Source organism: Myxine glutinosa, chromosome 4, assembly GCF_964187855.1.
Source record: "Myxine glutinosa chromosome 4, kmMyxGlut1.1, whole genome shotgun sequence".
In the NCBI taxonomy this organism is placed as follows: Eukaryota; Metazoa; Chordata; class Myxini; order Myxiniformes; family Myxinidae; genus Myxine; species Myxine glutinosa.
The window spans coordinates 14123973-14136952 of NC_136264.1; the positions used below are offsets into that span (position 1 = coordinate 14123973).

General features: G+C 42.9%; 1 protein-coding gene across 1 annotated transcript in view; it reads left to right on the plus strand.

Annotated features, from left to right (window-relative positions):
- Positions 1–12200, plus strand: part of TACR3 (tachykinin receptor 3) — a 134592-nt gene extending 122392 nt beyond the window's left edge. The window contains exons 4-5 of the mRNA XM_078775181.1: positions 4321–4517; positions 8555–12200. Of these exons, the coding sequence (XP_078631307.1) occupies positions 4321–4517; positions 8555–8945 (588 nt within the window). The 3' untranslated portion in view covers positions 8946–12200. The remainder of the gene's footprint in view (positions 1–4320; positions 4518–8554) is intronic.
- Positions 12201–12980: the final 780 nt, after the last annotated feature.

Genomic DNA, 12980 nt, shown 5'->3' on the forward strand with positions numbered 1-12980 from the left:
CCACCAACCTGCCTGCGGTGAGTGAGTGATAGGATTAGTAGTGATACTGAGTGTTCCACTCTCTCCATACAAATCCAAATTATATACTACTACTAGTGAGGTATGCTCACACCTTGTAAGCAATAAGTATGTATGCACATAATAAATAGAAGCTTTATTATTATAGGCAAGCATCAACGACCTCCTGCTTGATATCGTTTTTTTGTTTTGTTTTAATTTTACGGCCTCATTTACGGTTTTCACGTAAATTTTCATTGAAGTGTTTATTTCACAGTTTACAGTTATATAAATTACAATTTGGAAATGCTAGAAATCGATCGAGGCTTTTTTAAGAGATGCTTTTACTTTTTTTAAACCTAGATTTTCATTTACGGACTATTTTTCTTTTTTTCATCGATGGACATTATTACCTCCGCCATCAAAGGTGGATGGAGGTTATGTTTTCACCCCTGTCTGTCTGTGCGTTTGTTTGTTTGTGAACAAAATATCTCAAAGTTGTGGATGGATTCGGACGAAATTTGGCAGAGATGTAGCCTATGTGACAAGGACGAAATTATTAGATTTTGGTGAAGATCCGGATTCAGATCCGACTACTAGAAGTTTTTTAATTGATTCTTCATCATTGGGAGATAGGGCCAAAAACGATACATAGCAGGATATCTCAAGAAAGTTGTGGACGGATTTGGCCGACACTTGGTGGACCGGTTGGGTGTCTGACAAGGACGATTCGATTTGATTTTGGTGAACATCTGAATATGGATTCGCATATGAGATTTATTTAATTTTTAAGTGATTCTTCACCATTGAATGATATGGCCAAAATTATATATAGCAGGATATCTCAAAAAGTTGTGTACGGATTTGGACGAAACTTGATTGACCGGTTGTGTGTGTGACACGGACTAATCGATTTGATTTTGGTGAACATCTGAATATGGATTCGGATATGAGAATTATTTAATTTTTAAGTGATTCTTCACCATTGAGTAATAGGGCTAAAACCAACATTTAGCAGGATATCTCAAAAAGTTATGGACGATTTGGACGAAACTTGGTGGACAGGTTGGGTGTGTGACAAGGAAAATCGATTCAATTTTAGTGAAGATCCGGATCCGGATCCGGCTAGTAGAATTTTATAACGTGATTCTTCACCCTTGGGAAATAAGGCCTATAGCAGGATATCTCAAAAAGTTGTGGACGGATGATTTTGATTGTATGTGATTTTGTATTGTGATTTTCTGGTCTACTCTGGGAAACAAAACGTAAACTGTTCAACTGGCGGAGGTATGCTCGCCACTGAATGCCGTTATAGTTGTCATGTTTATTTCACAGTCTACAGTTATATTAATTAAAATTTTCAAATGCTAGATATTGATTGAGGTTTATTTTTAACCAACGCTTTTACTTTTTTTTTTAACGTAAATTTTCATTTACGGACCATTTTTCATTTTTTCATTTATGGACATTATTGCCATGTTTATTTAACAGTTTACAGTTATAGAAATTACCATTTTTAAATGCTCGATATCTAATGAGGTTTTTACTTTTACGGACGCGTTTACGGTTTTTTAAACGTACATTTTCATTTACGGACCATTTTTCATTTTTTCATTTATGGACATTATTGCCATGTTTATTTAACAGTTTACAGTTATAGAAATTACAATTTTTAAATGCTCGATATCTAATGACATAGACTACGGATTTTTATGTTAAGAAAATAGGCCTTTTATGTTTTGAAAAGCGGAATTTTTTTTTTTAATGTGAAAAAATCCCGAAATATTTTTTCCCCCCGTTTTATTCATTTTTTATTATTACCAAGTTTTTCAGAAATCAGTCAAAAAAAGAACAAAAAATGGTAAGCTTTTTCCTGCACAACATTAAGCACTCTGGGCTAGTAAACAGGTAAAAAATGATGTTCAGGTACCTTTATTGCAACCGCATTGTTTGATAAGTAGAGGACTAGAAGAAATTGACAAGACCCTTTTAGGAACGGTTAAAGTAGGTGTTTGAAATCATTATCTTGGTAATGTTCTCCTTGGTGAGGCGGTGTTGGCGGTCGGTGAGGACGTTTCTGTAGACGGAGAAGGACCTTTCCACGTCGACGCTGACGATGGGGCAGTACCTCAAGAGGGGGATGTCGGCAAGCTTGACTCCAGCCGGCACACCAACCTCAGATCCGTGCTGATCTCCATCCAGGATCAAAGCCACTGTCCTCAGCACACCAATGTCGGGATTGCGCTGCAGCACCGCCTTGAACTTGGTGAGCAGGATCTCCTTACGGCAGCCTCGGATCTTTTCGAGCTCCTCCTTGGCCTGATCAAGGAGCTGGAAGGCCTTGGCCAGCTCCATGCCGGCCTCCTCCAGCTGCTTAAGGATCTTCGGGATGAACGACACGTGGGCATTTAAGAAGACCAAACTGAGCTTGATGTCCGCCTTTCCGAACAGGTCCTTGGCACTCCGGATTGCTATCGCGTCGTCATCGTTCAGCTGGTCCACCATGTCCTTGACGGCCTCGAAGTGCTCGGCGTAAAACACCGCGGCGTCGATCCACGTCCCCCACCGAGTCAGAATGGGCTCCGGGGGGGAGAGAAAGATTGGGCTGCTGCTCCTTCCAAAGGACAACACGCGACGGGGCTTTGACGAACACCTTCTTCGTCGTGGCAATCAGGTCGTTGACGTCCTTGAACATTTCTCGGACTGTCTCGCAGACAAGGTGGAGCGCGTGGGCAACGCAAGTCACATGCAGCAAGTCCGGGAAGAGTTCTTTCAGGGCATGGCCGGCCTTGATCATATAGGCCGCGGCGTCGCTGACGAGGACCTTGAGGCACTCCGGCTTGAAATCAGGCCAAAGATAGCGCAGCGTGTCATTGACTGCGCGCACGATCTCCCCGGAGTTGGTCTTCTCTAGAAACATGCACTGGACGAGGTGGGGACGAAAGTACCCCTCCTTGGACAAGCGTCCCGCGATGATGTTGGCCACATATCGACCTGCCGAATCGGTCGTCTCGTCGACGGACAGCCAGATGGGCTGCTGTCCGAGGTCGGCACGGATCCCCGCCAAGGCCTCATCGTAGCACTTGTCGAGGTAGTGCTTTCGAATCCAGCTTTCATCGGGGATCTGGAGAGTGATGTGCTTCTCCAGGAACGACCGGAGGGCAGGGTTTTCCAATTTCGACCATGGGATGCCAGCGGCCAGCATGGCCTGGCACAGCTCCTGAGCCACGACGTCGCACTTGTGCCTCTTTCCGCCACCAAAGTCCTCCATGGTGGCTTGCGTGACCGTCCTCTTCTTCTTCAAGGCCAAGTTGTTCTTGTGGTGGTCTCCTCGGACATGTTGGGCCAGCTCAGACTTCTGCTTCGCCTGGAAAGTCTTTTCACAAGCTCGACAGAAAGCCGTGTCACTCGACACGTACTTGAAGGTGGCCCCATCGCCGTCAGCGTTGAATTCCTTCAGCCACTTGTCACGAAGAGCAGCACTCATCTTGATAGGAGACTTGTTCACACTTTGTGTACACTCTCTCACTGTAGTACACCGCCTCACTGCTGTACACACTGGGGACGCAACGCACGCAAGTGGATGCAACGTTTTGTTTTTGAGATCGATCGCAGTTAAAAATTTCGATCGCAGTTAAAAATTTCGAAAAATTCCCTAATTGTTTTTAGCATTGCCAGACATTTTCGACCAAAAAGGGCATTTTATTTGATTTTTCCCGAAAAAGGGCGAAATTTTTTTTTTCTCTGAAAATAGCAAAAAAAAATTTGCGCGCAAAAAAGCGGTTTTATGTGAAAATATATTTTTTATTTTTTCACATAAAAATCCGATGTGCTTAATGAGGTTTTTACTTTTACGGACACGTTTACGGTTTTTTAAACGTAAATTTTCATTTACGGACAATTTTTCATTTTTCATTTATGGACATTATTGCCATGTTTATTTAACAGTTTACAGTTATAGAAATTACAATTTTTAAATGCTCGATATCTAATGAGGTTTTTACTTTTACGGACGCGTTTACGGTTTTTTTAACTTAAATTTTCATATACGGACGCTTTCCGATGGTTCTGTGATTTTTCCCGGCGTACCGGCTTCGTTGTCCATCGGCATGCCAAATTTCAGCTTTCTACGTCACCCGGAAGGTAGCGAACATTAATATCAATCAGTCGGTCAATGAGTCAGTGGGTCGAACGAGCTTTATATATTCGATGTACTCATATATATTAAGTTTTTTTAATGGTAACTGAGTGAATTTGGTAACTACAGATGTGGCACCATGTTGTTGACAATGATCTAAAGTGCCTGAGTGCTTATTGAAACAGGTGGTGAAGATGCTGGTGGTGGTAGTGTGCACGTTCGCTGTATGTTGGCTTCCCTACCACATTTTCTTCGTGATGGCTTCACTCTCTGATGAGATGCTGATGTGGCCTCCAATCCAGCAAGTCTACTTGGCAATCTTCTGGCTTGCGATGAGCTCTTCTATGTACAACCCCATCATCTACTGCTGCCTCAACAGCCGGTCTGTACCACATTTCAACAGCCAATGAACACAATTGGTGCTGAAAAATTAATGCATGCCACACCTTGAGTACCAACACATCCAGCACTCACTAAAAACCACAAAGCACTCAGCTTGTATGAATCCCACCCTGAGCAACAGCATCTGCACAGCACCAAACACTGAGTCAAATATCCAAGACTGAGTTCAACATGAGTATAGAAGGCTCAGAATTGAATCCTATTCTTGAGTGCCATGCAGCTCACCTAGGACTTTGGTAAAAATTAAATGTGCACCTGGGCCAACATTTGTCTGGATGTTAAATACCTGTTTGGAACTCTTCAGATGTTATCAGGAGCTGATCAAATATACCTTAAATAAAAGTGCAAAAGATTTTCACAGCACAGGTAAACTCACAATCACATTAATCGGCACTTAAAAGAGAAACGTTACCCCTTTAGCAAGAAAAGTACACCATCCATTGCCTCTCCCTTTATTGGCAAATAAATACGTAATGTTAAAAACTGTAGTTTACCAGACTGAAGTTGAACACTCAAAAGAACATACAAACTCACAACCATGTGTGAAGGGGTTATGACAGTGAGGAAAAGAGCAGTGGATTATCAGGTATATGAAAGCCACAGGTAGGTTTGTTGAGAGACAATAAGGTGGTGATGGACTGTAGTCTTCAAAGACCAGAAAGAAGAACATGCGACAACAGACTCATCAGACTTTGGAATGTTGAACCTTTGGAATGTTGAACCTTTGGAATGTTGAACCTTTGGAATGTTGAACCTTTGGAATGTTGAACGTTTGGAATGTTGAACCTTTGGAATGTTGAACCTTTGGAATGTTGAGCCTTTGGAATGTTGAACCTTTGGAATGTTGAACCTTTGGAATGTTGAACCTTTGGAATGTTGAACCTTTGGAATGTTGAACCTTTGGAATGTTGAACCTTGGGAATGTTGAACCTTGGGAATGTTGAACCTTTGGAATGTTGAACCTTTGGAATGTTGAACCTTGGGAATGTTGAACCTTTGGAATGTTGAACCTTTGGAATGTTGTACTAACTGAAGGAGGTAGTCGATTAATGGATGGCATCAGCAGAGTGTTGATCGAAGCTTCTGCTTCCTTCCCACGGCACTGGGCATACTTTGATCAATGTTTCATTCATTCAATCCATTGTTCTCCTCCTGTCTGCCGACGTAGGTTGTCACTGGCCTTTAGGATATGAGAAAGACTACTTCTTCATTCAAAGTTGGAAGACCTTGTGGGGATGGGAGCAATGGTAATCAAGTAGGAGGGAAAAGAGAGTCATGAGAACAGTAGTACCTGGTGATTTTTTATTCATTCGAGAACCCTAAATAATTCCCATAATTCACAACTTTCACGGAGCCTATTTCTCTGAACTGCTTCACCAGTACCCATATCACCAATTTTGAAGGTTTCGTACGACCATTGAACATTAGCAAAGTGAGCTACCGTTGAACAGGAATCACGCACAGGTGTGGCCTTCAGATGAATCAGGAGAAGAATCAAGGAGCAGCCAGGTATGGTTTCAACAACATGAAAGGAGTTTTAAGCAATGGAAAGATGAGCATACCAGCCCTATTCCAAATTGCAAAGTGCTATATCTGGTCAATACCTCCTCTTCATTTGTATGCAGCACAAGGCTGCAGGGTAGCATCATTGGCTGAGGGCGTGGCTGTGCCACCGCTGCAGTGCCCTCTTCTGGTTAGGGCAGGAATTTGGAATTTGTTCAGGGTTCCGGCGATAGCTCGCCTACTCTTCACAAAGGACACTGTGGAATATTTAACGAATGCCCACAGAACGGACACCCGTTTAACGTCTATCCATGGGACGGCACACACATTGATGAATCACCCTGCCTGTGAAACACCGGGATGACAGTTTATACCTGGGTCGGGATTCGAACCCAGGCGAGACAGTTCAGAGCGGGTTTGGTGGTCAATATTGCGACATTACTTTCAGAAAGGATCCCACACCCCTTTGACTTTTTCACATTTTGTTATGTTGCGGCCTGAATTTAAAAAGTGTTAAATTTAAATATTTTGTCACTGATCTACACATAATACCACGTAATGTCAAAGTGGAATTTTATTTTTACAAAATTTAACGAAATAATTAAAAAGGAAATACAGAAACATCTCATTTCCATAAGTATTCAGTCCCCTAAGTCAATACATCATAGAAGCACGTTTTGGCAGTGATTACAGCTTTGAGTCTTCTTGAGTATGTCTGTATCAGCTTTGCACATCTGGATTTGGGGAGTTTCTCCCATTCTTCCTTGCAGATTTACTCAAGCTCTGTCAAGTTGGATGGGGAGCGTCGGTGAACAGCAATCTTCAAGTCTTTCCATATGTTATCAATGGGATTCAAGTCTGGGCTTTGGCTGGGCCATTCAAGGACTTTCACCTTATCGTTCTGAAGCTATACTCCAGTGTTGCTTTGGCTGTATGCTTGGGGTCATTCTCCTGTTGGAAAGTAAATCTTTGCCGCAGTTGAAGGTCTTTTACACTCTGAAGCAGGTTCTCCTCAAGAATTTGCCTGTATTTGGCTCCATTCATTGTTCCCTCTATCTTTACGAGTCTCCCAGCCCCTGCTGCTGAAAATCATCCCCATAGCATCATGCTGCCACCGCCATGCTTCACGACGGTAGGGATGGTGTTAGATGGGTGATGAGCTGTGCTCAGTTTACACCAGACATAGTGCTTTTCATTTTGGCAAAAGAGTTCAATTTTCATCTCATCAGACCATATAATCTTTGCCTCTTTCACGTGCCTTTTTGCAAACTCCAGGCGTGCCGTCATGTGCCCTTTTCTCAGGAGTGGCTTCCATCTGGTCACTCTCTCATAAAACCTAGATTTGCGAGGTCCTGCAGAGACTGTTGTTCTTCTGGCAGGTTCTCCCATCTCAGCAAAGAAACTCTGTAGTTCTGTCAGAGTGGTCATTGGGTTATTGGTGACCTCCCTGACCGAGGTCCTTCTTGCTCGGTTTCTCAGTTTGGTCGGATGACCAGCTCTAGGAATAGTCTGGGTAGTTCCATATTCTTTCCATTTCCCAATGATGGAGCTCACTGTGCTCTTGGGACCTTTTAACACTCTAGAAATTGTTTTATACCCTACCCACATCTATGCCTCCTCACAATTCTATATCGGAGTTCTATGGACAGTTCCTTGGATTTCATGGTAGAGTTTCTGCTCTGACATGCACTGCCAACTGTGGGACCTTATATAGAAAGATGTGTTTCTTTCTAAATCATGTCCAGTCAATTGAATTGCCCATAGCTGGACTCTAATCAAGTTGTGGAGACATCTCAAGGATGATCAAAGGAAATTGGATGCACCTGAGCCCAATTTGGAGTGTCATAGCAAAGGGGTTGAATACTTATTGACTCAAGACATTTAAACTTTTCATTTTAAATTGTTTTGTAAAAAAATTCTAAAAATAAAATTCCACTTTGACATTGTAGGGTATTATATGTAGATCAGTGACAAAAAATTAAGTTTCATCCATTTTTAATTCAGAGTGTAACACAACAAAATGTGAAAAGGGCGAGGGGTGTGAATACGTTCTGAAGGCGCTGTACCTGGTGAACAAACCTGGTGCCATTCTAGTTTAGGTATGCTTTCATCTGAATCTGAATGTGTAATTCCTCGTGCATGTGTGTAGATTAAATAAAGTCCATCTTTTCTCTATTCCCACTAGCATGTTTGTTGCTTTTTCCCATGTATAACTGATGTGAAGAATTTTTTTAATTGGTAAAATGTGGATATGACTTGAAAGTCAACAAAATGATCTTGGTAAATCAAGTATGAAGTAGTGAAAGTTTTTGTTCCACTAAGAGTATTCGGTATAAATCCAGTACTTGAAGATATAAGAAATGCAGTTGTACAATTTTGTTGGTAAAAGTTTCATACTTCAAGCCTTAACGTGATCTCAATCAAGTACTTGTGTTCCTTCTGTACATGTCCTACCTTGTGAAAAAATACAACTTGCATCTTCATTTTGACACGAGCTGTATGTCATCACGTTAGGTTTCGAGTGGGCTTCAAGTGCGCGTTCCGCTGGTGTCCGTTCGTTGTGGTGTCCAGTTCCGAGGAGCTGGAGCTCAAGGCGACGCGCCGCTTGCAAGCGAGTACAGGAAGCATGTATACGGTTTGCCGCGTGGAATCCAATCTGACGCTTGTCCAAGAGCCGGGGGAATTGGACTCGCAAGAACGAGGTAGCCACAATTCATCTTTACGACTCAAGCCACCTGTGCCTGTGGGTGCGGGTGCTGTACTCCGCTCGCCTGGTGTCTCCTCCATGCACTCGGTTCATGTTACCAAAGGTTCCACTGCATCCCCTCGGGTGGCCTCTGTGCCAGCTTCACGCTCATCAAGCTTCTACTCATCAGCACCGACCTCAGCTGATGAGTGTTCTTAAAGCAAAATTTTGGTTGGGAGTTGGGACAGTTTTATTCCATAGGGGTATAGGGGAGAGACGAAGGTTTGAGCTCAAAAGGAAAGCTCCAGTGAGGGTTCTGGGGAACACCATGTGATGTTGTTTATCGTGTTCAACAGAAATTACAATATTAATATGACAGGACAAGCTGTTGGTGAAGTATATGAAATAAGAAACAATGCAGTATTACAGTAGTATTTTGGGAAATACTGTGTTGGATTGTAATATGAGAATACATTGTGCAGTATGTCATAAGAATCATTACAGTCAAAACATTACACAATCATTTTGTTTCTAAAAATGACCCTATTCATGTTTGGGGAGTATAATTGATCACAGAGTATCCAGCATCACACATAGCTGTCGCTAAAGAAGAGTTTCATTAACGAATGACACTTTCTTAACAACAAGGAAAAGCAGAAATTTCTAAATAACGAATCAAACGGAAAACCAGATACTGCATTGGAGTCATCAGGGGGGAACCCGAAGAAGTAAAGAGCCAAGATTGAGTCATGAGAAGGAACCTCGATAGGTAAAGAGCAAAAATGCAATCAGTAGGAGGAACTCGAATAAGTAAAGAGCAAACATGGAGTCATCAGAAAGAACCTGGATAGGAAAAGAGCCAAGATGGAGTCATCAGAAGGAACCCGAATAATTAAAGAGCCAATATGGAGTCATCATGGGGAGAGGAAGAAGTAAAGAGGCAATATGGAGTCATCAGGAGGAACCCGAAGAACTAAAGAGCCAATATGGAGTCATCAGAAGGAACCTGAATAGGTAAAGAGCCAATAAGGAGTCATCAGGAGGAACCCGAAGAACTAAAGAGCCAATATGGAGTCATCAGGAGGAACCCAAAGAACTAAAGAGCCAATATGGAGTCATCAGAAGGAACCTGAATAGGTAAAGAGCCAATATGGAGTCATCAGGAGGAACCCGAAGAACTAAAGAGCCAATATGGAGTCATCAGAAGGAACCCGAAGAACTAAAGAGCCAATATGGAGTCATCAGGAGAAACCCGAAGAAGTAATGAGCCAATATGGAGTCATCAGAATGAACCCAAAAAAGTAAAGAGCCAAGATGGAGTCATGAGAAGGAGCCTCGATAGGTAAAGACCAAAGAAGGAGTCATCAGAAGGAACCTGAAGAAGTAATGAGCCAATATGGAGTCATCAGAAGAAACCTAAAGAAGTAAAGAGCCAATATGGATGGAGTCATCAGAAGGAACCAGGGTAGGTGAAGAGCCAAGATGGAGTCATCAGGAGGAACCCAAAGAAGAAGTAAAGAGCCAATATGGAGTCGTCAGAAGGAATCTGAAGAAGTAAAGAGCCAATATGGAGTCGTCAGAAGGAATCTGAAGAAGTAAAGATCCAATATGGAGTCGTCAGAAGGAATCTGAAGAAGTAAAGATCCAATATGGAGTCGTCAGAAGGAATCTGAAGAAGTAAAGAGCCAATATGGAGTTGTCAGAAGGAATCTGAAGAAGTAAAGAGCCAATATGGAGTCATCAGGGGGAACCTGAAGAAGTAAAGAGCCAAGATGGAGTTGTCAGAAGGAATCTGAAGAAGTAAAGAGCCAATATGGAGTCATCAGGGGGAACCTGAAGAAGTAAAGAGCCAAGATGGAGTCATGAGAAGGAACCTCGATAGGGAAAGAGCCAATATGGAGTCATCAGGAGGAACCCAAAGAAGAAGTAAAGAGCCAATATGGAGTCGTCAGAAGGAATCTGAAGAAGTATAAGAGCCAATATGGAGTCGTCAGAAGGAATCTGAAGAAGTAAAGAGCCAATATGGAGTCCTCAGAAGGAATCTGAAGAAGTAAAGATCCAATATGGAGTCGTCAGAAGGAATCTGAAGAAGTAAAGAGCCAATATGGAGTCCTCAGAAGGAATCTGAAGAAGTAAAGATCCAATATGGAGTCGTCAGAAGGAATCTGAAGAAGTAAAGAGCCAATATGGAGTCGTCAGGAGGAATCTGGATAAGATTCGGGTTTCAGCCACTATTCCACTACCCTCAAACCCATCCAGGCACAGCCAAGTGAGCCTTAGAGAAGCTACTTGCAAGAATTCACTTCCCCTTAGACAGATAGATAAAGAAAGAGAGAAATAATGAGTAAAAGAGATAAAAGTAAAGAAAAAGCAAGAATTAGAATGAATAAAAAGAAATGTGAAAAAATACAAGGAAATGTGAAAGGAACAAAGGCCAGACAAAGATGTCGAGAAGAACCCGGATAGTTCGATTTCAGCAGTTACTCCCCAGGCTCCAGCGCAGGAAGTACAAGCTAAGAACTTCACAAGGAGCATAATAATGGGGTCCAACGCAGGTAGGGGTCCTCCAATGAATTGGCATCTACCTACAATAAAAAATGGTGAAATAACATCCATCAGAAAACATAGAATTGTGGGAAAAATTCTAAATGACATAACATCCCGCACTGCGCTAAGCTATTGATGAGTGACAGTCACAATATCAAAATACGCAACTGATCAGATCAAATTGCAGGAAGTGGATTCATATTGTGGGTGGTTTTCAGCAAAATAGTTTATAATCTCTCATACAGATGAAAAGCTAGGTGATATCCAAGGAGTATCAAGACATATATCCCCAATAAAGGGACAAAGGAACCCCACCCTTTCAAGGTAATGATGGATTGCTTCAAGATGGCCTTGCCACAATTTAGTGCAGGTCTATGTTTGAGTACCGTGACACAGACCACACATTTGTCTTGCCCACCCAAACAGCTCCAGAGCTCCACATGAACAAGCTTTTTTGGGATGTGTCGGACGATGGCATCATGGTCTGTGCAGACCTCACATCCTACTTCCTTCAACTACCATTAGCCTTCCGAGAGGATTTCTGCCAATTGAACAATCGCCAGATACAGACACCGTTTACTCTTGTGTCGTGAATGCTGTCACATTGCTGTCGTTTTACAGGCCCAAATTTGGCCCAATCCACTATTTAGCACATTCTGTAAATGTTTCGCTGATGATTGTAGAAAAAGTTGTTAGCGATGATGTTCGTCATTAATATTTGTTATTGATATTGTTTTCATACTGACCTCTATTCTAACAAAAGCTGAATATGTTCTCAAGGCAGAAGTCGAGAATGGCAGAGCAACATGATGGAGGACGTTTGAGATTTTAGGTTCAAAGTGTCAATTGGTTTCTGGCGAAAATATATATCCACAGAACATGTTGTCCGGTTATTTTTGTTTAAATCATTCGGCGAAATGAAACGAACTGCACTGTCTATTGTCATTTTATTCATGGCAGGTGACCGAAAGGGCTCGCCCAGCTCCTGAGACGTTGCTCTTCATGAATTCTCCAAAGCCAGTTAGAGACAGCATCCTTCCTTGGTACACCTGAACTCATATACACCTACAAAGCCTTCATGCGCAGCTTGATGGAGTACTGCCCCCCCCCCCCAACCCTCATCTCCCATCCCCAGGTATATGCAGAGCGCACGCGCTCCACCATCAAACCCCTTTTGGTGGAGTGGAACTCCCAAAATCCAGAATCACTGCTCACTTCCACTCATTCCCTCCTCTTTTCTCTCACCTGTGGAACCAACTTTCCCAGTCTGTTAAGTTCCATTCTTCCCTCCAGGGCTTAAAGACAGCTGTTCACCACGACCTCGAGTCATCCTGAAGGAGCTGGGGCTCCCACGTCGATCGGAAGAATGGACGCGACAAAAAGCTGGAATTCATCCGAGTTGCTTTAATCAAACCAAACACTCAGGCACTCTGAAAAGCCCGTTTATCGGGCAGCAATATATATACATATTATCCCGGAGCGTTTGCCCAGGAAAGGCGAGAGGGGGCATGGCCCAGCGTCCTGGCTGCGGCCTGGCAAGTTGAGGGCGAGCCTGCCCGGGCGTCCTGGACGAGCCCGGCATGGTGATCGCTCCGCGTCCTTGATAGGTGCAAGGCGATTGTGAAAACCCAGCGGTAGCCGCTACAATCCCCCTATTAATACTCATGATCTCTTCCACCCCAAATAACCCCAGTCCTAAGCACTCCC